The 24,384-nt window shown below is 41.7% G+C and overlaps 1 protein-coding gene across 2 annotated transcripts in view; it reads right to left on the bottom strand.

Moving 5' to 3' along the window:
• The window catches only part of lsamp (limbic system associated membrane protein), a 589,246-nt gene that overhangs the window by 73,046 nt on the left and 491,816 nt on the right, over positions 1–24,384 (bottom strand). For both annotated transcript variants that reach the window (XM_030108899.1, XM_030108898.1), the window contains 2 exons: positions 8,046–8,190; positions 6,631–6,718 (listed from right to left, as the gene is read on the bottom strand). In XM_030108899.1, the coding sequence (XP_029964759.1) occupies positions 6,631–6,718; positions 8,046–8,190 (233 nt within the window). The remainder of the gene's footprint in view (positions 1–6,630; positions 6,719–8,045; positions 8,191–24,384) is intronic.

Here is a 24,384-nt window from a genome sequence, read left to right as displayed (position 1 = left end):
GGTCTTATTTGATCAGGATATCTCATTTAAAGCACACATCAACCTGGCTTGTAAAACAGCATATTTCCACTTGCGCAACATAGCTAAAATAAGAAACATTTTACCGAGAAGCGATGCAGAAAAACTCATCCATGCATTTGTTTCTGCGAGATTGGACTACTGCAACTCCCTTCTCGCAGCCTGCCCAAAAAGTGTATTAAAAAACTTTCAGTTGGTTCAAAATGCAGCCGCCAGATTATTAACTGGAACTAGAAGACGTGAACACATTACTCCCGTTCTAAAATCTCTTCACTGGCTTCCAGTCGAGTTTAGAGTTAGATTTAAAATCCTTCTCCTCACTTACAAAATCCTAAATGGGATGGCTCCAACCTATCTCCAAGATGCTTTAACGCCTTATCAACCAATCAGAGCACTTCGCTCTCAAAATGCAGGGTTACTGGTGACTCCTAGAGTCTCTAAATGGACACTAGGTGGAAGAGCCTTTAGCTATCAGGCACCATTTTTATGGAACCAGCTTCCAAGTGGTGTCAAAGAGGCAGACACAGTCTCCACATTTAAGGTTAGGCTCAAGACGTTTCTCTTCGATGCAGCCTATGATCAGGTCAGCTAGGGATTCTAAACTAAACTAAACTAAACTAAACTAAACTAAACTAAACTAAACTAAACTAAACTAAAACAAACCAAACCAAACTAAAGTAAACCAAACTAAACTAAACTAAACTAAAACAAACCAAACCAAACTACAGTAAACCAAACTAAACTAAACTAAACCAAACTAAACTAAACTAAACTAAACTAAACTAAACTAAAACAAACCAAACCAAACTAAAGTAAACCAAACCAAACTACAGTAAACCAAACTAAACTAAACAAAACTAAACTAAACTAAACTAAACTAAACTAAACTAAACTAAACTAAACTAAATTAAATTAAATTAAATTAAACTAAACCAAACCAAACCAAATTACACTAAACAAAATTAAACTAAACCAAACTAAATTAAACTAAACTAAACTATACTAACTAAATACTAGTTTAAACAGTTAAGTATCCACAAAGCTGCCCCAGGAGCTAGAATGCTGTGGGAAGTACGGTGCACTGAGCCCTGTCCTCCTCTAATGTCTGAATGTTATTCCCTTTAGTCCGTTCATTGCTTTTCACCTGTTGTCCCCCCCTTCGAGGGGGAGTCTTCTCCAGTTTCAGTTGCTGACTCCACTATTACGAAGGCCTATGAACAAGCTCCGTCCGGACCGGGAGGACACCCCTGTCGGTCCTGCCCGTGGACTGGCTTCGGTTCTACTGCTGGGATCCGTGGTTCTTGTGCTGGACCGTCCAACGGACTGTCCTCAACATAGTCCTAGGCTTTACTTCTTATTGTCTCATGCTAGCTGTTGCCAAAGCTGTCCGTCCCTGGGAGAGGGATCCCTCCATACTGTGGTTCTCCCCAAGATTTCTTCTTTTCCCACTGGGTTTTTGGAGTTTTTTCTTGCCAGATGTGAGGGTCGAAGGCGGTGGTTGCTTCGTTCTGTCTCGTTACTGTAAATATTGACATATTACCATTATGCTTATTCACTGTTTTTACTTTTACCGACAAATGTAACATCTTGAAGCCCTCTGAGGCAACTGTTGTTGTGATACTGGGCTATACAAAAATAAATTGATTGATTGATTGATTGATTGACATTTTCTTGTTGGTCTTCCTTTGAACAGTGGTCAAATGTCTGATGACCCTCCAATCCTTCATTGCCTTTTCATTATTGTGTTGGAGACCATACATGAAAAAAAAAAGAAGAAGCCGAGAACAGATGTAGGATTGCACTGATGCAAGTAAACATTCTGGTTCAACTACAGAGGAGACCTTTCTTCATCACTGATCTAGAACATCAGCTGAACTTCCAGCTCCGTGTTTCCGAAAAAAAAAAAAAAAAAATTATGATTAAAAAAAATTTAATCTAATTGGACTGGGCTGAAATGCCATTGCATTGGGATTCCTGTCATGTGCAATGACCCTGTTGCTTGGTACCAAGTCGTCTGAGCCCTGCGAGTCCGCCACTTTTTCATCCACCGCAAATTTACTTTGTCTGATCATTTGTTTTCCAATTACGTCCCTGTCCCTGCTAGCAGAAAATTGTCAGCTTTGGTTACGCGAACCCGCTCTTGGGTCTGTAACCAGGGGCAATGTTTGATGCTTAGAACATTTTCATACCCATTAAAAGATGAAGGCAGGGTGAATTATTATCCCGCAGACTTGATTGGGTTTTGAGGGGGTTGGTATAGGTTGCTGCATACTGGTGCCACACGCAACGGCACATTCTTATCAAGGGCTTTTTCTTGTCAAAGACTTGAACCAAAGTAACAAAAAAAAACAGTGAATGCAGCAACATGAAAAAAAAAGTATCTGAAGTTAAGTAAGTGGTGGGTTGTTGGTAAAGTGGGATTTTCTCATGTAATCTTTAAACCCTTGTTTGCTCACGTCTGTGTTCAATATTTGACCAAAAATATCAAAGCAGAGAAGATCTTGCAGTGTTTGTTCGTAGAAGCACATCCACTGTAATTGCCTGAAGCCTACGCCTTGAGCACCGCAACGCAATTTGGATGAAAGATGCTGAAACAAACCTCAAGGAGAAGATTACGCCCACATAGCAGGGAGACACACAACGGATGATCACAACAATGGCAGCGGGATTGAATGGGTCTTTGAGAGGCAGAGCAAAGGACAAAACAGCGGGGAAAAAGGCAACGGGAATCAATGTTTGGCTATAACTGTCGCATTAGACGTGACAAACGAGGGCGCCGTCACATACTCTGGGAAGTCGGAGCGGGACGTCCCAATGATCAAGCGTGGAATAACCAGACACAATGGATTCTGGGAAGGAACGGCAATTCACTTGTATAGATCCCAGAAGAGCAGCATCAATTTGAATACTGACCTTTGAAAATGATATCAATAGATGCTATCTTCAGTTCATAGTGGGATGTGAAGTCCTCCACAAGCCTATTGTGTGAGGTGAGGATGTTTCTCTTTGGACAGCCAGCAGCGTTTATCTTTAGTTGTACATCACGTCAGAGCCAATAAGTCCAAAACAGGAAGTGCAATTCGAAAGACTGATCAAACAATGAGCGCTGCTAAAATGCATCGAGCAGCAGGATTAGATTTCTCACTGTGCCTGCACAGTACAACATCATTCATCTGGCTTTTCTGGACAATGGACGCACGACATCTGAAGCATTTGTAGCTCAAAGCCGACAAAAAAAAAAAAAAAAAAAAAAAAAAGAAGAAGAAGAAGAAGAGGAAGAAGACGCCCCCGCACAGGCATGTAAACAAACAAGCAAACTACAGGCAATCCAATTTATGGGATCTGAGATGCTGTGCACACGTCTTGCAGGCAGTCTCTTTCCGACAGGTTAAAAGCCGCCAACTGTCTTTTGTGAAATAAGACTACAGAGACTCGGCATTGGCATTTTGATGGATAATGAACTTCCTGTTTGGCCTTGATACAGAGTTCAATGTTTTTTTTCCCCCTCTGCATATTCTTTCATATTCCCAAGAGGTTTCAAGCACTTCAGAGACATTTCAGGGGTTTAAAGAAGGCCTAAAAGGACAAAGTATCCTGACAGAGATTAAAAATGAATTGTACGGTTACTGCAGAAAGGACAAGTCAAGAGATCAGAATGGAGTTTTAATGAGGTTGCTACAACCTAGACTGCTTGTTGGCCATGTCCCTCTACATTAAACAGCCTGTTAATGAGAAAACCATCTTCAAAAACTGTGAAACTAATATTTGATGAATTTTCAGTCATAAATTTGATGCACATGTAAACAAAGACAAAATTTACTACATGGACGCTCATGCAGTCATAAATTTGAATCAATATCCTTTAGTTTGACAGCAAGGACACAGTTCAGCCTCTTGGAAGAAACAGTGAGTCTTTTCTCTTTTTCATTACTGTAAAATGTACCTGAATGCAGCAGCTGGCTAACTTGTCTGCTCACTGGCTTCATAATATCTTGGCCTCCCTCCTTTGGCTCCTTGCATGTTAGAATTGATTTTAGAGCTTTGCTCATCTCTTTCTATGCTCACCTGGGTTTGGCCTCATCGTATGTCACTGAAATGTTGACTCCAGACGAAGTTGGAAGTTTCAGATCCTCGGTTGTTTGAAAATCGGGACTGAAATCTAAAAGGTGAGACAACTTTTTACCATCTGCGATGGCGTCATAATCAGAGATTTCTTCTAAATCACCACGTTTTTATTAAATATTATTGAACAAGCAAATTCTAGTTTCATTGTTTTTCCATTTTTTCCATTGTCTGATTGTTGCTTTTTTTCCCTGAACTTTTAAAAACTTTAACTTACAACAAAAAGTGTTTCTTGAGGTGTTTTTCGGACGTATCACCTTTGGCCTTTTCCTCTCAGTTGACAGTACATCAAGGCACTGACAGGCAATATTGGTGCCAGGACACAACTCTTCTCAGACTTTATTTTGACACGAGTTACCAAAAGTTTTTTTTTTTGTGTTGTTTTTGAGTCTGACAGAAGGTATAGAAACTCTCCATCTAGGTCAGAAAGCTGCTTCCCTAGAGCGACGTGGGTTTGCGGATATGCACGGCTGGCTCTTGCCGTGCGCACACCGTAACAGACGACAGTCAACTGCTCCCTGCAAAGCAGGAAGGGAGTGGAGGGAGAAGCTCTGCTGGGCTTCGCTACCAGGCGACGTGCCTTGGTAAACTGGTGGAGCTGCGGCGCTCGCTTTTCTGAGACTGACAAGAGGAAAAGTGCACCGACAGAGACCTGCTGTGGCTGGAGAACGTCTTTGTGCCACAATGAATGGATCTGTTAGGTGGCTTTGAATGACTTTAGTCAAAGCGTTCAATTCATTAGTTGAAATAGAAATGGCTGAAATACACTGTATTTCTCTTTGACTGTCAAAGAAAACTTTGAATTGAGAGTATATTCATATGGTGAGTTATTTTCCAGAGCACCAGGATTCAGATTTGGGTTCGTTTTTGGCGTTGTTAAATGGACCCATGTGGTTTAATAAACCGGGGAATGACAGTATTCTGTACAGCGCCACCATCCACTTAACCACTTACCTGTTAAGTGTCTTTTATGGATAAATGAATGGACCTGATCAACAATTGAGCCCTTTTCTAGTAGAGTAAATGATGAGAGGAAAAGCTTCAAAGATGGGGGTGAAGAATTCAGATGTGCTCCGGTGTGTCACCGCCATTGAATTTGCTAACTTTATTTAGTTGATGGGGCTTGAAGCAGCTGTAGATCAACAGGAACAAAGTTAAATGTGTTAATCTAGACAGTTCTGACAGCATTGTTAAATCACTAAGACCTCTCACTCTATCACAGACGAGCGCAGATTTTAATCTGTGATGAAGTCATGTGATAAAAATATTTGCGCTCACAAAAGGTCTGGATGGCACACAACAGTATACCAGACACATTATGAGCTTTTGAACTCTTTTGGATAAAAAAAAATATAATTTTTTTAATGTAAGATATTTATAAGGAATCTTCATTTTGAACAGTACGACTTCGTCTTCCAAATTGTTTCTTATCAAGATGAATAAAACCTAGATACGTTTCTTGTTTTTTTCATGGTATTCTTCTGGTTTTATATCAATGTGTATCTTAAAATACCAAAATGTGTATCTTTACCTAAACTTAAATGTTTGAGTTGGTTTGCTGCAATTACCACTTTACTCAGATGTTAAATCATTTTACTATCTCACCAAAACACAGTGATTCCCTTCTTTCCCCTCATTAAAGCTGGAGATGATTTGGAAATTCCCATTAACGACTGGCTGCTACTTGGTGACACTGCTGAACAAACGTTTCTGCCAACCAAAGAACTTCAAGATAAGTCGTTAATTCATAAAAGGTATTAAACTTTGTTGGGATAGTAGATTCTGTGGCTAAAGAAACAGAACTGGAGAAGTGGAAATGAACCCATGACTGCTCATTAAGCTTTCCGTCAGACTTCTAAAATACAAAAAGTTGGCAATGTCGTAGTTCCCTCTTTTATCTCAGAAACTGCAACCTCAATGCCCACAAGATAAATTTCAGAAGAAAAATTGCCAAAAAAAGAGAATGTGTGGGAAAAACAAAACTTTCTTCCTTCCAGGCAATGGATCGAATCTTAAAGCACCTTCTCTCACTCTCCCTCTGATGATCACGATCATCTCTCACTCTCATCTCGCTCTGCTGTCTCCATTCAGGAGGAACAGGCTCCCACTCTTTGAAATGGAAAACTGCAGATGAAGGCTTTTCAAGTGCACTTAAGATTTATTTGAACTGGAACAAAAGATCCTGTTGCTGTAGGCAGGCATTTCCGACATGGAGCTTTCGCATCCTCACAATACATATTCATTTATTGTTCTTGCGCTCGGCTCAGCGCCAGAACTGCGAGGCACACGTTCGCACATTCGACATCACGGAGCGGCGACACCGACGTCTGCAGCTTCATGAATTACACAACATCAACACAGCATCAGCTACCAATGAGCCCTGATGGCTGGTCCAATTGTTCCATCTAGTGAACAAACGGAAAATGTATTTATATTTTGGATAAAGCTGCTAGTTTGGGTCGTTTGGGGGAGAGAAGTGGTGGCTCTTACCTTGTACAATGAGGTAGACCTGTGAGGTCTTGGGCTGCTGCTTTGTCTGTATGGAGCAGGTATACGAGCCCTCGTCGTACACGTCCACCTACACAAAATAAAACACAACACGACTTATTGGAATGAAAGCAGGGATCAACCGATACGAAAACCTGCATTCATTCTCTATGTTTCAAGAACTAGATCAGAGGAAATCCTGTTTGCGATTCCTAAACCAGTTTGTGTTCCATCAAGAGTTAAAGTCACTGTGGAAACCGATTAGCTAAATGTTGCGTTTTGTTGTCCAACACTTGAGCTCCACCTCTGTCATAACTCTTTTTCACGCCTCCATAAAGCGGCAGAAGAACTCAGTCACAAATTACTTTTATGTACTGATAATTTCGTGCAGCGAGTGCGTTTGGAAAGAAACGCAATGCGGCCCTCGTGACGCTTTTCTATTAACATAATGAAGAAACGTCGTAGTTAATGGGTTTGACGAACTCCAAAATGCTGACACCGAATATATCAACAAAATGTTTTTGTTTTTTTCTTTCTATCTATATAATCTGTCCTTGCAGCAACTAAATCATGATTGATGTCTCTTTTAATGTTTTTTCTTTTTTTTTTTTCTGGGCTGTACTAGAACGGCTTCACAGTCATGGTTAAGCGACTTGAAGAACACGACGTGTTTGGTTTATCAACATTCAGACAGCAGGGCTGGGTGTCTGCCTCAACTTAACCGCATAAGGAACTCAAGATGCAACGCCTGATCTCTCATGTCAGAGTCCTCACTCTGTGTGGCCGCTGCAACCGGAGGGAATCCATGGAGATGTGGGTTTGGCCTGGCTGGTGTGCATCCAAACTGCACCTCTGAGGATCCTGATCGCAGCCTGCACAGCTCACTTCTAATGAGAGCAGCTTGCAATGAAGGCATTTGGTCCGTCAAGAGGAATAAGTGTGCACTTTTTAAATTCTTTCTCCCACTACATTATGCTAAGCTAAGCTAACTGTCCAGGCTCTGACGTTATTGGAGGCTCACAGACAAGCAGAGGATGTCAAACGAGTCTTTTGAGTATTAATTTATGCAAATAGACATGAGGGGGATTTTTTTTTTTCCTTTCTTTTCTCCCCAACCTGTCATCTCCTACGTTCACGCACGGGGAAGCACACAAAAGTGATAAATTAAGATCTAAGAATGAAGCAGAAAATAAAACCTTGGTCAGAATGAACCTACTGCATAAATAAATGAATAAATGAATGAATGAATATTTAAACGACAGAGCTCCTGCTACTAAGAAGAATACATTTAAGTCAAAGTGTGCGCTTATTAAGGTCGCGTTTCACGAGTTTTGAATCAGCAGGCATCTTCAGAACAATCAAATTCGCCTGAAGCCACCGTCCAGACTCCTTTTTTCGACTTTCAGCACTGTGTTTACCTTTTGTATGCGTAGACTGTACTCCAGCTGTCCTTTAGTGACCAGATCTACTCTGGGGTCCAGAGACCACTTGTCCTCGCCAGCAAAGATGATGTTGGATCGATTGAGCCAAGCCACTTTGGACACTTTGTCATCAACGTAACACCTGCAGGCACAACACAAGACAGGAAGAGGTGAGGAGAAGGACACAGAGCGGGAAGACTTCATTACAGGCTGCCGGGTCATCCAATAACTTTTTTATTGTGAGGCACAGCTTTACTCAGACAGAGAATAGTGCACTTTTGTAGGTAGAAAATGAAGAATTAAGGAACCATTGCTTTTTACAATTACATTTACTTTTTTTTTTTTGAAAACTTTCACTTTCACACTGCAACACTTTGAAAACAGCGTCTTCCAGCACCACTGTCATTTAAGCGGACACCATGAATGCAAAAGTTTTCCATTTCCACTTGAAAACATTGTTGGGGCAGAATCTCATGGGTGAAAAACAAATAAAGCACAATGTCTTTCTCATCCTCTTCCTCTTCCCCCGGATGGTTCGAGTGGGGGGGGATAAAGCAATTGATCGTTGCACAGAGAAATGAACTGCAGATTTATTTGCATATAGAGAGAAGTGATCAGAAGTGGTCAAGTCACTTACGGAAAGTCAAGTCAAAGTCAAAGTGAGCTTTATCGTCAATTACCGCTGCATATGCAAGAAGCACAGTGGAACTGAGATACAGTCCCGCTCGTCCTCCCAGAGTGTAATGTGTACTGTATTACTCAAAACAAGAAGGAAAAATAGAAACCAGAACACACAGACCAGATACTGTATTTAACCACACAGAATAATAAATAATAATAAATTGCCCCCAAAATGTCAATATATAGAAGGAACTCTTGTTTTTCATTCTAATTCACTTGAGATCAAGTGTATTTTTATTTTTTTAACTCCATAAATACATAAGAATGAACAGAATGACAGAAAAAATTGAAATGTCATCGTATCAAAGGCATAAAGGCACCATGGTGCAACAATATTTGCTGGTTTTAGTAAGATGATGTGAGTAGTTGTAGTTTTTTCAGTATTTCACGACCACTTTGTTCCACATGATAAGGCAGTAAGTCAGTAATGTTTTGTGTGCTCAGTCCAACGATTTAACGGTACGTTCTTGGAAAGCGATGGTGAACTCTAAATTGGCAGACTGTACGCTACAGTGACTCTCCAGCAACAGCGGGAGCACAAAAGTAGCAATATATTAACTTTAAATATTGCAAAGACAATCTAGTCTTAACCAATGAGCACGGAAAGAGGAAGGCTCATTCTGAGAAGCATCTTGGTTTCAGTCCCATCCTGCCTCATTTGTTTCCTCCCTCGCTCTCTGCTGAACTCAGCCGGCCCTCCTTTAAATCTGCCACCCCTCCTCTGGGTGATAAATACATCTCCTTTAACAGTGAGCCATTCCCGCGGATGAGAGAGGACACTGGTATCCTCTTGTTTGCTGCGTGTTGCACGCTGTCAGAGCATTACTCCTAAGCTCAAGCGAAGACGGGAGAGAGAGAGAGAGAGAGAGAGAGAGAGAGAGAGAGAGAGCAGCACATCCTGCTAATGAATAAATGTAAATGTGGGAAGACGTCGGAATCAATGAGAATGGATATCAGCTGTAATGCAAGCCGACGGCGGATGCGCCTCACATGCAAATCCCGGCGACTCCCCGAGCCTCGGTTTGTGTGCGCGCTCTGCTTGGGATTGTGTCGAGCTTCAAGAGAGTAGATTAGCGAGGCGGCGGAGTGAGGCCGTCTTTGGCAGGTGACCCAGGGTGATGCACAAAAAGTGGTGGTGCAGTCACCCCAGCCTGTTACCCGGCGGGAGCGGGATGTCAGATTTGCTGAAGGTTTGTAGCTCACAGCTTGAATCCCGACTGATGTTCCCTCCCTTTTGTGCGGCGCCGCGATAACTCAGTGTCTTTATTGACTCGATTTGACATCTATCTTCCACATCCCTCACTTGGAAAGTGTTTACTCAGTTTTCGTTTGGCTCTAATTGAAAGAGACAAAAAGTACGCTGAAACCGATTTCAGGCGCGCTTTCATACAGTCGCGCAGAGCTTTATTGAACAATTCCATCTCTATAAGTGTCCACAATCAGGAAGAAACATCTGGAGCTGGAACAAGAAGCTTCCACTCACACATTCAAATCATATTCTGCTCAAATTTTGAGCTTTAACCTCTGCAAGTCAGCCATGAATGATGCGGCCCTGTGGCGCATGATTCACACAAGTTACATGCTCAGATGAACAGAACCTCGTCTCCTGGTCGAGACAGAACTGCTTTTTACATCTGCAAAAAAAAAACAATTTGGATTTCAAATTAAAATGTGCAAAAAGTGCAACAAAACAGCCACGTTTCACCAAAAACAGAATCACATTACTCTGCGGTGGCTTCATTGTGGCGCCTCGCGCATTACAAACAACAAAGAGTGCCGTCTGTGACATTGTTGGACTGGTGTGAGAAAAAAACCCCCCAGTAAACAACAGATCCTTTTAGCAGCACATGACGTGTCCATCTTTGTTTGGTGCTTTTCATCTGGTTTACTGTTGGACAAAATCAGCTGCAGAGAACAGCGGATCCAACTTTGCCTGGTTCGCTCACTTCTTTCCAATCAAACATACACACGATTTTAAACAAAAGTAGGGAAAAATAAATTAATAAAATGTAAAGTAATGCTGTGATTGATTTTTAAACAAACCCTGCTTTCCTGAGTGTTTAATGCTCCACCATGGTCCTGCAGACACCCACTGACTGTCGGAGCAGCTTTCAGAGGTATTTGCATTGAAGCCATAAACACTCTGGACCGGGCTGCTTCTTGTCTGCTCGCTTCTTCTCCTCCCTCATTATTACTGCTCGTTTTCCACCACGAAGGAGACATAAGGAGGTGGAGGGACACAAAAGGGATAAGGCAAGATGAAAAAAAAAAAAAAAACAACAACAACTCAGAGATGTGAACAGAATCATGTCAATATTTCTTCCCTCATTTGTCTCTTTCAAAAGCGTACACTGTCAGACTGTGGCTGCTACACATAATCGATCTTCAAAGGACACTGCGGATCACCTGTCTGCTGTTTGGAGCAAAGAAGTTACGCTTATATCTTGAAATGTAAAAAAAAAAAAAAAAAAAGAATATATATGTATGCATACACACGCACAGAGAAACAAGCTTGTTATCGAAAATTGGCATTTTCTAGTAACTGAAGAGTGAGCTGGAGAGAAATTCTCACAAAAAAAAAAACATTTGCTTCTCGTCATGTCATGTGCAAACTTTTGGATAAATGTCAGTCTTCCAAAAAAAGAAAAAAAAAAAAAAAAACGCTGTTGGGATCTTTCAGAAATACCACATTTCTTGTTTTGCATTGAAGGTCATGCTAAAGCTGTAATTTTTCTTAATTACCTTACTTATTTATTACTTTGCCTGTTTTCATAATGTTTCATCAGTTTGACATTTCAGTTAATATAATTTCTTCACAAAAAACCAAAACAAAAAATGAAGAAACATGAAGCTGAAACAAATAACAGAAACTGGCGAGTACACAGACATTGGTGTGGACAGATGACAAAGTTGGACAGCCAAAACACAACGAAGGTTTTTGCACTTTCGTTTAAACAATGTTGTCTTGTAAAGAGGGCCTCAGTAAGACACTGTTGTGAAGAAACTGCATCAAAGTTTATTTCAAAGTTATAATTTGACTCAGTTGCATTTAATTTGTGCTTTACTAAACTAGCTCTGAAATGTCCTAAATCGTAGTTTGATCTTTGCATTGCTAATTATTTTAGCCCTAATTTCTTCATAAAAAGGGAGAGTCAAGCATATGAACAATAAACTGGAGTTTTATTGAAAAAAGTTCAAGACTAGCTTCCAGTTCCAGTGCTAAGTTGCAGTTTTCCACTTAACTGTGTGCCGAGCCTACATTTAAAGATATGAAGCTTCCTGACTGCAGCTCTGTGACTCACAGAAACTCAACGAGCGTTAAGAGGCTGCAGAATTGTCCCAGAGCACCGAACAGACGTGAAATCAGTACGTAAATAATAAAATCCTCGAATGCGATTGAGATGCAAAAGTGGTGAGTGGATAAAGCCGTCAATGTGATCAAATAACAGAAAAGAACGAAAATCTGAATGAATCACAGTTCCTGACCATCACGGCGATGATGTCCACTGAAGTGCAGTAAAGTTCAAAAATCCCCCCAAAAAAACCACGTAACTGCAAACTTATAACTCTTGCCTGGTGCTGATTTCCATCCTGTCTGTAGTTTCTTGACTGTCTCGGTCACGCTGCTGACTCCATGTGTTGCAAGCACAAAGCAGGCATCTGCACTGCTAATTCCTCTTTTACATTCTTCACAACAAAAGTGGGAAATGTGGCGCTGCACAGAAGGACATTTGCATTCACTCACCGCTGTCCAGCTGAAATTTTATCAAACATCTCACCAGAGTGCTAATAACTGACGGAGCTGCGACAAAAATCAAACAGTCCCTCCTTTGGAAGGATGATAAACATCAGCTGCTATTTATATCGGCTGTGCTAATTAGATGATCTGCCCCACACTGCTCTACGATCAGCTACTAAGTACCGAGGACCAGTCATTATGATGAGTGCGAGTATTTATTGTAGTTTGTAATATGATATCAAAATAAAAGTTCAATTCAGTGTCCAATATGCAACATTAGTCAAATGAAAAAGCACCATTTTCACATTCACAAAGAAATGTTCTGAAAACGATGAACCAAACACACGTGTGCAGAGAAGAGCTGAGTTACTGTCTGGAAATGATCACAGTTGCTCAACAGGGTACCTTTAAGAGCAATTTTTGAGCATCTTATTTTCATAAGATGATTCTTGAAAAATCTGTACTTCATTTGTAAATAAGGTATACTGATAAAAAGAACCTTGTTCATATGTTGCAACTTGATGAAAATGTGCATTTTAACTAATTTCGCTATTTGTTTTCGAGACTGTAAATACAGATTACTGTTAAGTATATGGCCACTGCAATATAAAATGTGCTATTTTAGAGAACCACTACTAACAACATGAATCTAACCCAAATGATTTACATCTTTGTTGACTTGAAGCTTATCCCTGGATCTGATCGCAGAGTAAAGGCATAATAAGAGAGAAACAGCGGTGCAGCAGGATGAAAAGTAGGGTTGTAATTTAATAAATGTGTCTGGGAACAATAGCCCTCGTGTCTGGACCTTATTTTTCAGTTTGACAATATATAATTTAACCCGCACCTACGGGTTACCTCATGAAATTGTTTGCTTTTGTGTATTTTGTGCACACTCAATTAGCGCCTGCTCTACAAGGTGCAGTTTTAAGCATGAATATAATGAGGAGAAACGGGGACAGCAAAGTCTCTCCGAGGCGTGCTGCGAATGTTTCCCACGTGCTTCTGCTTCAAGACACCCTGGTGTTGCAGCGTTTGGGCCAAATCGAACGGCAGCGAGTCGTCCGGGCAGCTTCTACCTGGCTGCTGTCACAAACAAATGGCATGAAATAAAAGAATTACACGGCTCCTCTACATTTTACAAACTGAAAATAATAGATTATTCAAAGAAAAAAAAAAAGACTTTTGTGTGGGAAAAGCACGTTTTTGGCTCCAGCGCATCACATGATGAATACAGATAATGCACAAACTCTGCGCAGCCCAGCAGAGAGAGTTCACGGTGGCTTGGTTTGAATCCTCAGTCTGATCGTAAACCACATCTACTGTTAGCATCCTGCTCCAAAGGGACTTCCTGGAAGCACTAATGACATGAGCGTCCCTGATTGTATCGCCTCATTCCAGACTGCGGTCACCATATGCTCCTCCACTCCAGTCAGAGTGATGCAGCAGGTGAATGAATTTCCACACATGGAGCGGTAGATGCTACCAGACCTGAACCTGAGCGCCGGTGTGCCGCCGCAGACAGCGGCTCCTCCTCGTTTGATTTCTATCGGATGTCGTCGACTTTTTTCACAGTCACAATCTTCACTTCTCAGACCACAAACCAGATTCACTCTTTTTCTGGAGGATTCCTCTCATCTCTTGATCAACGCCGCGGTGAAGCGGTGGACAGCATGGAGCCGACGTCACAGGAGCGATTCATTGATCCGTCCTGCGGATCAGACTCCTCCTGCCCTTTGCACCGCCTGTCTTCCCTGGAACTGCCGAAGCCTCCAGAGAGTTGTCCCGACAACTCTCAGTTCAGGCTGTAGAGCATGCTCACTTGTAGTTTTTTTTTTTCAGTTCCTCACTAATGAACGACCGCCCAGAAAGTGAAGAACTTCCTATCACTTGTCAGTGCAGCTGTCTGCCTGATGCTCTCGCTTCTCCACTGCACAGCAGTTGTCAAGGTGCGTCTGTGCACCAGCTACTTTGAGGCCAGGCAACACCGTGGAGTAAAATATAGGAGCGCGGCTGTCTGGGATCGATCTGATCGCAGAAACATTCAACAAGTCGCTCGCAGGGAACTGGATTTGATTGGAAAAGCGAGCCACGCTCCAACGATTTGTAATGAAAATCCATCCCATTAACTGGCTGCAGCTCTCACAATGATGCAGTGTCTCAGCTGTGTTATTTAGCCAGCATGGGTTTATTTATTTGAATATTTGGCAGGACAAAAAAAAAAGAAAACGAAAAAAAAAAACTGTCCTATTTAAATCACAACACAGAGCAGCAGAATATCAGACATAAAAAAAAAAATAAAAAATCTCTTCACTTCCCACAAATATGTTCTGAGGTCTGAAAACAAAAAGCCTTGTTAGCTGTCTGTATTACATCTTTTTTCCAAATGATTATTTTATTCAAAATCTCAATTTTACAGTGCTGGTGTTGTTTATGAGTCCCTTTAGAGAGCGGGGGTCGGCTTGATGCAGGTCCGCCTGTGATGAATGCCTGGGTTGCTGTCCTGCGCCGTTTTACCCTGCGCTTTGTTGATGGATGCTCTGCTGTTCTATATTATACTCTTTTTACCCCGCTGCGCTGTGCCAATATGGACCGGCCAATAGGCTATAGCTGACAGGGGACTGTGTGGGCTGACAGATGCCTGGGCCAGAGCTGCTGAGCTGGGCTTGTGTTGACAGGAGGGCTGGGCGGGATGGATCCCTGCTCCAGGGCTAGCCGTGGGGGAGGACCAAAGAGCAGGCTGGAGCCAGGGAGTGAAACTGTAATGAGGGGAACGATGTGCCAAGACTGACAGAGCAGCCACACCACCCACTATCCCCATCAATACCCGCTTCTCCTGATCTCACCTCGTCTCTTCTCGCCCCTTTTTCTTTCTTCCTCTGACTCTTCTCACCCCTTAACAAAACACTTTCCCTCCTTGTTTCCTCTTTGTAGATTCGGTCTTCTTCAGAGAAAACTCCCTCCCTCTCATCTTGTCTTTCCCATCCTTCGATTTCCATATTGACAGGGTTGATTGTGTCACTGAAGTGCATTTGTGGTAATGCATGTGCAAAATTTCGGCAAAAAAAAAAAAAAAAAAAAAAAAAAAGAACAACTTCAATCTTTTCTCAGAAACAGCCTAAAAAAAAAAAAAACAAGAGAAACAAAAACTTGCTTCAGCGATCGATGGAGATTAAAGGTGAGACTGGCACAGATGCGGATTGATTGAAGCCTGCCTCACTCCAGCCTGGTGGGCAAGAGCCGGCCACAAAGTTCTACAGCTTTGTTGTGCATGTGCGTGGAGCGGGGGGCTTGACAGCAAAGAGCATGAAAGATTTCCAATCAGGCCGGCCAAAAACACAGAGGAAAAAAAAATAAAAGACAGAAGGAAACTACACGAGAGGAGAACGGCGTATAGGAGGGAGAGTACAGCTGCATATCGTATCAAAGCCAGGTCATTCATTTATAGCCCTCAAAGCAGTTCCTTGCCCCAGATATTCTCAGTGAAGCAGGTTAAATGCGTTTCCGGTGAGGTCTAAGCCGATCCCCCGGGGCCGCGCCCAGCAGAACAAAGCACTTATTGAAATACCTGCTGTTCAGTTTTCTTGCTGTAGAATCGGACTTCCTCCTTTTTATTTACGACAAAAATAATCTCTTGCTGCATTTTTCTCCAAGAGCTCTACGACAGGAAGCGCTCCACATAAACTGGGATTACTGTGCAGCTACATGGAATCGCACCGGCGTGACTCCAACCTGAACTTTCTCGGATGTTTTGATCGAGAATGAGCGTGCGTTTGTGCGCCACCGTGGGTGTAGTGTTAATTGATAATCAGCGGGTAAAATCTTCACCGCGCCTCTGTAAATTGGTGTTGACACATTTCACAAACAGGTCACGTTAATTACGGCGATTTCAAAAGGCACGTGTAAATGTTTGAAGGCTGTTTGTGAAAAAAAAACAAACTCTTTGGTGGTATAATGAAGCAACAAAATAGAGGAATGAAGCAGGTGAGACGGTGAGGGTAACAAAATGTCTGTTTTCACTAATAGCGATTTCAAACGACGCCGTAATTAATAGGAAAGAGGCCCTGCTTCAGGATTAGATCTCCAAATATGCCTGAGATGAAAGTATGAACAGAAACAGGTCCTTCTTGAGGACAGCAGCGGTCACTGCTCTCATCTGCCTCCCCCCTAAAGCCGTGCCCCGGGGCCGGGCCGTGAAGGGAAGCCCCCGGTGACGCCGCCGCTGCGCGGGAATAAACTTTGTTGCTCATTCGATTTTCTGTCTGTGCTGGAAGCCCCCCGGACAGCAACAAATCCTTATATAATTCTCCCGTCATGAAGCCTCTCCGTCTTGGTTGGCATGCATCGGCGCTTAGAGCAAGCCATTAATCAGGGCAGGAATGATTGTTTTGAGACTTGGCCAGCCGACCTCGCAGGGGGAAAATCACTAATCAAAAAAGGTTACAAACAAGTCAAGAATTTGCAGGTCTGCCTGATTCAAATTTGCTTGGCGCAGGTGTGTTTTGCACCTCTAAGGCTTTGCCGGTGCCAGGGCAGTTAAATTTTTTTGCACGTGTGCTGTGTGTTTTTTTTTTTGTTTTTTTTTTTTTTCAAAAGTTTCTGGAGGAGTTTCAAATGGACGCCGTGCCCTGGGTCTGCTGTGCAAAGATTTTTAAAATTGCCACGGCGAGCTGTCAAGGCCGGCGAGGAGGAGGGCAAAAAAAAAAAAAAAAAAAAAAAAAAAAAAAAAGCCAAAACACATACGGGTGGAAAGTGACTTCTAACTGCTGATCAGAGTTCACAGTGTAACTGTCAGCAGTGCTGCTGCCCTGACATCCCTCCTGTCAGTCGGGCTTCACTTTGGATTCATCCTCATTTTAAAGTCAATGCCACGACTCCTCCGTAGCTTCCTGCTTCCCATGCTTTTGTGGTGTGTTTTTAAGCGCGGCGGCTGGCATGTGAGGGAGAGGTAGCTGGATGTAACAAGCCGGTGACAGATGGCGCCTCATTGAGACGTAGGCAGGAGGATCTATGGTGAGGGCAGGATGCTGCCGTTAAATCTCGGGAGATGTACGGCGCTTCCTCCCTCTGTCATATCCTCCCCTTTTGTCTCTCCCGTAGCCCCGTCCTTATCTCGCTGCTACTTTGCACCTTCTCTGTCTGTCTTCACCATTCTCAGTCCTCCGTATTCATTTTCTACCCATAATTCCTCTCTATTGCCCCTCCGTCTTGTCAACTGCCTCCTCCTTTCCCATTCCTCGCTCATTTTTCACTGGCTGCCTTGTTGCTCCTCCGTGCAGCGGCTCTGACTGCACAGCGCAGTTTGTGGGAAAGGTGAACAAACGAATCAGCCATGCAAAACAGCACCATCTCCAGTGAGCGACATCTGGACTTCTGCTGGCGAAAAACTAAAATTTTTATTGACAAAGATGTAGGGCCGGGTACCGTTAGATATTGTTCGGGTACGAGTACTTTTCTGATACCTCATGTAAGGTACCGGTTCCTGGATGGTACTTTTTTCGGTACCTGCCTTCACGGCGCTTCTCTCCTCCAAACTCATTAGACATTCTGGTGAAGCTACAAAAAAAAAAAAGTGTGAGTGAGCAGGAAGAGCTTTTAGCATTTTTCATATTACATCATTTTATGTAAAACACTGCGATGCTATTAGAATCTAAGAAATGTGCCTTTGTCAATAACGTTTGACTGATTGATGCTTTCTACCCAAGAATATGTGAACATGGTGAGAATCTCATCAGACATGGAAACATCTGTGTAAAGTTATATTTGTGCTGTGACATTTTTAACAGTCTCATAGGCCCAACACCATCTAACACGTAGCACTATGTACTTTAACACAAATACACCCTGATAAAGAGCAAAAAATGGCATGGATGGAACCATTTCACTTACGTTACCATAACGCAAGTTGCTCAGTCTCCAAATCAAATTCACAGGTGGCTTGGGAAATAGTCTGAAAGCAACTGTGTAGGAGAGAACTGTTCAAAGTGTAACAGAAGAAAGGCGATCGCTCTCAGAAATGCTAATAGCCGTGTAAATTGTTAAAATAACTAGAAAGTGGACGCAAATGCTAATAGTGTGGAAAACATTTTTGACTTATTTTTAGATGTATTACAGTTTAATAATCTTCACGTTTCTCTGGAGTGAGAGAAAGTTAAAGGCTTTTTTTCAGGTCACTGCATAAAAATTTAAAATTGTGAAAAATTTTGGCTGACCCAAAGGTCAGAATTTTAATTCAATTTCAGGTAAAATGCTCTGAATTATATAGCAGCCTCTCCTTTCCTCAGCATTAGGGTTGTAAAATAACTCAGCCTCCTTTTTAGCCGAGTAAAAGTTGCAACAGACAGTAACATTATTGGTTATATGAACCACTTGCCTTTTACAGCTGCAAAATTACACCCATTACTCCAAAATTACCAGCTTCGGAGAATAGACCTTTCCAACCCGCCGCTGTCTTTACACTGTGTGCCCTTCTCGGCGGCACGCAACCTGCTTTTTATTGTTACTGGATGTCACGCCAGGCCTTGTCTCCAAGTGTGACACCGTGGAACTACTACCTCATTTCTCCACTCTCCACATTTCCCTCTTATGCGATCCATCATGGTGTTCTGCTTTGCTGCATTACGGGCAGAAAGAGGTGAATCAGTCGGTGACGCAGTGCCATTGAGGGAGAGCGGCAAAAGCAAGGGGGCAAAAAAAAAAAAAAAAAAAAAAAAAAGGGAAAAAATCTCCCGTAAGTGCTGAAATACTCCTACCTCTCTTTGGGCCTGCTAAAATGAAATGTGGCATTATAAAGTCTGTCTGAAATGAAATAGGCTTATTTGAATTTGTTGGCCCAGGACACTATTTTCATGTTTCTTGGTAGAGCTTCTGATAAGTACAAAGCAGCACCACCAAGACCTGCGCTAAAAGATTCCACGCACATCTTGTCAAGCTTTAGCCAAGCTCGGGAAAATCATACAGCTATAAGCCAGGAGCTTTGCTACTTTTTCTTACCGGCGTTTTTTGTTTTTATCTCACAGCTCACATTTGGAACCGAAGATGTGTCTTAAATAATCATGTACCAATTAAGAGTTGGGCCACAGTTGGCTTCATCATTGTTTCTTATGTGAGAGTTAGCTTTTATACACTTTCACAACTCTAATCAGCATTTGTCCCTGGTGGGCTCGTTTTCAAACGCCTCAGATTTATCAAGTGGGTTGTGAGAATCCCTTTTTTTTTTACCCTTCTTCTACAAAGTACACCACTGACTGGGGCACTTTAAAGGCTGGCGAGCAGTGAGGCGGGAGTCCAGCGCCGGAATCTGTGACAGACAGGTGTCACGTCAAATGAGAAGGTCAGAAATGTCTTCGGTGATTTGCCGCGTGAGATGGAATCGCTAATTGACATGTGGGTGGTGGTGATGGTGGTGGGGGGTCCGGCGGCCGACAGCTGTTCTTCAGATTCACACCGAAGCTCACAGACCAAAAACATACATGTTCAGTTCAACTAACGCTTCAATCATTCAGTATGGAGGACCTGGAGAAAGTAATTACTTGTCTCCCGGACGGCATGAATTGACTCTGGCAGCGAGTCTTTTAAATTAATAAATAGTCTATTTTAGATGATGCTGAAGAGCCCGAGGCGAAGTGAAGGAGACAATGAGACAAGTACAGGAGAACACTGTCCTCAGGGCTACGTTCCTCATTTCTGTAAAGATAAAAACCCTGCTTGCTTCAAATCTGAAATATTACGAAGACTAAATATGATGAACTTTCAATGGCATTGATTAGATTAAGGTCAAATTTGAGTCATTACATTCTCTTATTGCTGAGTGATGTTTGATTGCTCACATCCACATGGGATTTGAACTCTTTTTAGCTTTTTTTTAAAATATGTATTTTATTCATTTTCTTCAGTTTGAAGATGTTTATGGATTACTGTGCACATTTTAGTTGATTCACTGTTTTAGGTTCTTTTTAAATCCTTACTCATTTTATTTTATTGTGTACTTTTTCTGTTCTTGGTACAAGACGTTTCTCTTCGATGCAGCCTATGATCAGGTCAGCTAGGGATTCTAAACTAAACTAAACTAAACTAAACTAAACTAAACTAAAACAAACCAAACCAAACTAAAGTAAACCAAACTAAACTAAACTAAACTAAAACAAACCAAACCAAACTACAGTAAACCAAACTAAACTAAACTAAACTAAACTAAACTAAACTAAACTAAACTAAACTAAACTAAACTAAAACAAACCAAACCAAACTAAAGTAAACCAAACCAAACTACAGTAAACCAAACTAAACTAAACAAAACAAAACAAAACAAAACAAAACTAAACTAAACTAAATTAAATTAAATTAAATTAAATTAAATTAAATTAAATTAAATTAAATTAAATTAAACTAAACCAAACCAAACCAAATTACACTAAACAAAATTAAACTAAACCAAACTAAATTAAACTAAACTAAACTATACTAACTAAATACTAGTTTAAACAGTTAAGTATCCACAAAGCTGCCCCAGGAGCTAGAATGCTGTGGGAAGTACGGTGCACTGAGCCCTGTCCTCCTCTAATGTCTGAATGTTATTCCCTTTAGTCCGTTCATTGCTTTTCACCTGCTGTCCCCCCCTTCGAGGGGGAGTCTTCTCCAGTTTCAGTTGCTGACTCCACTATTACGAAGGCCTATGAACAAGCTCCGTCCGGACCGGGAGGACACCCCTGTCGGTCCTGCCCGTGGACTGGCTTCGGTTCTACTGCTGGGATCCGTGGTTCTTGTGCTGGACCGTCCAACGGACTGTCCTCAACATTGTCCTAGGCTTTACTTCTTATTGTCTCATGCTAGCTGTGCCAAGCTGTCCGTCCCTGGGAGAGGGATCCCTCCATACTGTGGTTCTCCCCAAGATTTCTTCTTTTCCCACTGGGTTTTTGGAGTTTTTTCTTGCCGGATGTGAGGGTCGAAGGCGGTGGTTGCTTCGTTCTGTCTCGTTACTGTAAATATTGACATATTACCATTATGAATTTCTATCAACTTCAGCCATCTTGAATGTTTTTACTCCAACATTTTTCCTCTGGTTTTAAGCTATCTTTAGCTGTTTCATTTTTTCATGCTGTTTAGTCTTTTTTTTTCCTTTTTCAGTCTAAAATCTTGATGAATTAAGATGTAAAAGAAAAAGTGAAAAAAATACTAACATGCACAGAGCAGCACACTGGTCTCAGCGTTAACTATTTAAATGTGGTGCAGACAACACAGGTACTTTGCATATCATGTCAATTCGATTTAGAATAACATATTTGTCAGGTTGCTGAAAAAAACAGTCAGGTTAGTTCATGATCAATGAGTGAGTCTTTTGATAACAACGAGAGTTTGGTGAAATAGTAACAAGTAATGATCATTTAGAGACTAAATTCTTGTTTTCTAAAAATAAAAAAAAAGTAGTTAAATACACATGCAAATAGTCAGGATGAACTAAATAAATACATTTAAAAAAAAATTGACCTTTAAATTTCAGTAATTCAAGATATCTTATTTGTTATAGTGCAAAAGGTTCCAACAGCATTCTGAAAAAGTGTACATTTTTTCACTATCCTCTTAGAAATAAATTGAAGGAATTGAAATTATTCAAGTTCATAAAGAGAAAAATGGACCACTGTTGCTTTTCCATATAGACCTCACGGACCCTGGTCTTACCTGGTCTACACTTTCAGTACTTTCACATGGACGAACATCTGCAGATGATCCAGACGCGTCCTTATCTGAATTCAACTGATTTGGTCTGTTCTCTCGATGAATACTCTTCCTGAAGGTCGGCTTCTCAGAATTGAGATCTTAAGTCCTCTGTGATGTATTTCTCTCTGTGAATCGTCTGAGACGCACATCTTCACTTCATCTGTAATAAACTCTCTGCCTCGTCCTCCAGTCCAGTGAATTCCTTCAAGTTTCTCTCCAGGATTTCTTCAACATTGCTAAAAGCAATGACCCCATATGGGACAAAAAGAAAGAAACAAGGAAAGACAGAAAGACATGTCTACAATCCATGACTCATATTTATACAGTTCACATTTTTTTTCTTCTGAACTTTTTGCCTGACGATCTGAAATCTCCGCTGCTCTCTTGTTTCTTGGTTTTTCTCAAGTTTATTTTCACATATTTACTCTCACACTGCAGTGTTGACGTTAATGCTACATCTCCAGCAATGAAGCGTTCTGGCCCCAGTAAATATATTACAGACAGCAGACATTTTCATTGAACAAGTAGATTTGATGCCTTCACAACATGAACGGTCACTCGTTGGCTGGATCAGATCATCTTTTGAGCCAGTTTTGGCTCCTTTCCCATATGTTTAACACAACTGTGCAGGGGACGGGACATGAAAACGGAATTGATTTCTTATCCAATGGAAAGATTTGTTCGTAAAAATAAAACCAAAAGACTCAGTATCCACGGTGAAAAGCACAGCTGACTATCTGTGTTACTTATTTTATAGTATCCTTGACAGAAAATCGCTCGTGCGAAAGAACAGAGAACCGACCTGTTCAATCACAGCTTCAGCTGATGGCGTATCCGTGGCAAAACTAGTAGGTACAGGAAGAGTATAATTTTTTTTGCACGTTTTCATGGAGTGTAATAATTATCGGACTTAACAGAGGCGTTTAAGATTGTGCCAGATGAAATTAGTGCAGATCACACTGCTGTTCCTGAGGTTTTTCACAGCACTTAGCACCAAGGATGACTCATCGCTCCAAGTGGTCCCCTGAGCCCGGCCGCCGAACAAATGTTAACAACCATTACATACTACACAAGGCCTTCGTGTAAAAGGTTCTGACTCTGCCGGTCCAAAGTAGAAAAGATCCTTAATTACACACTTTATGCTGACTTGGCATCTGTCTGCGTGATCAAAGACCGGGGAGGCCGAGAGCCTGATGCGGGCCGACGTGCAGATGTTGATTGCAGCGTTCACAGCGCCGCAATGCAATCTGTCATGCCAGGCCGGCGAGGCTCTCGCGGCACGAGCTGGGCGATCTAACCCAGATCGCCGTGCGTGATGATAACAAAGCGTAAATCTATTGATTCATCGACACGTTCATTAACTCGTTCAAGCAGCGAGACGCGGCCCCAGAAGTGCCATTAAGTTCTGCTGGAAAACTCATCGGCACAAAATAATGATACTTTAAGGCCATAATTTAGACTCAGAGGGGGTCTCATGAACAAATGCTAATAAATTATTATCTCATCTTTGACCTAAATTACCTCATAATTGCATGGAGGAGACCTAACAGATAAACAAACACGAGGGCGCTTATCTTGTTAACACCTTGTTGGTTAGTGTGAGAGAGAGAGAGAGAGAGAGAGAGAGAGAGAGAGAGAGAGAGAGAGAGAGAGAGAGAGAGAGAGAGAGAGAGAGAGAGAGAGAGAGAGAGAGAGAGAGAGAGAGATCATGCTGCTGGTTTAGCCCATTTCTCTGGACACTCTGAATGAATTCAACAACGAGAGTGACCAGATTTTTTCTAAAGTATATATCTTTTCATTCTTGCCTGCTACAGGAATTCTAATGGTCTTTTTATTTATTTTTTCTTTCCCAATACTTTGCCAAAGGTTCTCAGCGGGTGACAGGTTGGACAGCGGGCCGCTGGACCAGGCAGGAAAAAACCCGGATTCAACAACACTGCTTTTATTTGTTAGGAATAACAATTTGAAGAGAATTGTCACATTTTATCGGCCACTGATGTTTTGTGTTCTTTGCGACGTGAAGAAGGTCACTGAACAAATGCAGTACATGAAGCTACACAATGTGAATAAACAGCTATTCAGGAGCCGTGATTAATGGTTAATATCATCCACTTGAATGCCCATCACTGAGACCTTTTGTCACAAGTTCGGCTCAATGGAAAGAGACGAGAGGAAAGAGAGAAAAAGAGCAAAACAAAA

The sequence above is a fragment of the Salarias fasciatus genome, chromosome 14 (genome assembly GCF_902148845.1).
Source record: "Salarias fasciatus chromosome 14, fSalaFa1.1, whole genome shotgun sequence".
In the NCBI taxonomy this organism is placed as follows: Eukaryota; Metazoa; Chordata; class Actinopteri; order Blenniiformes; family Blenniidae; genus Salarias; species Salarias fasciatus.
This window is presented reverse-complemented; position numbering and strand designations above follow the sequence as displayed.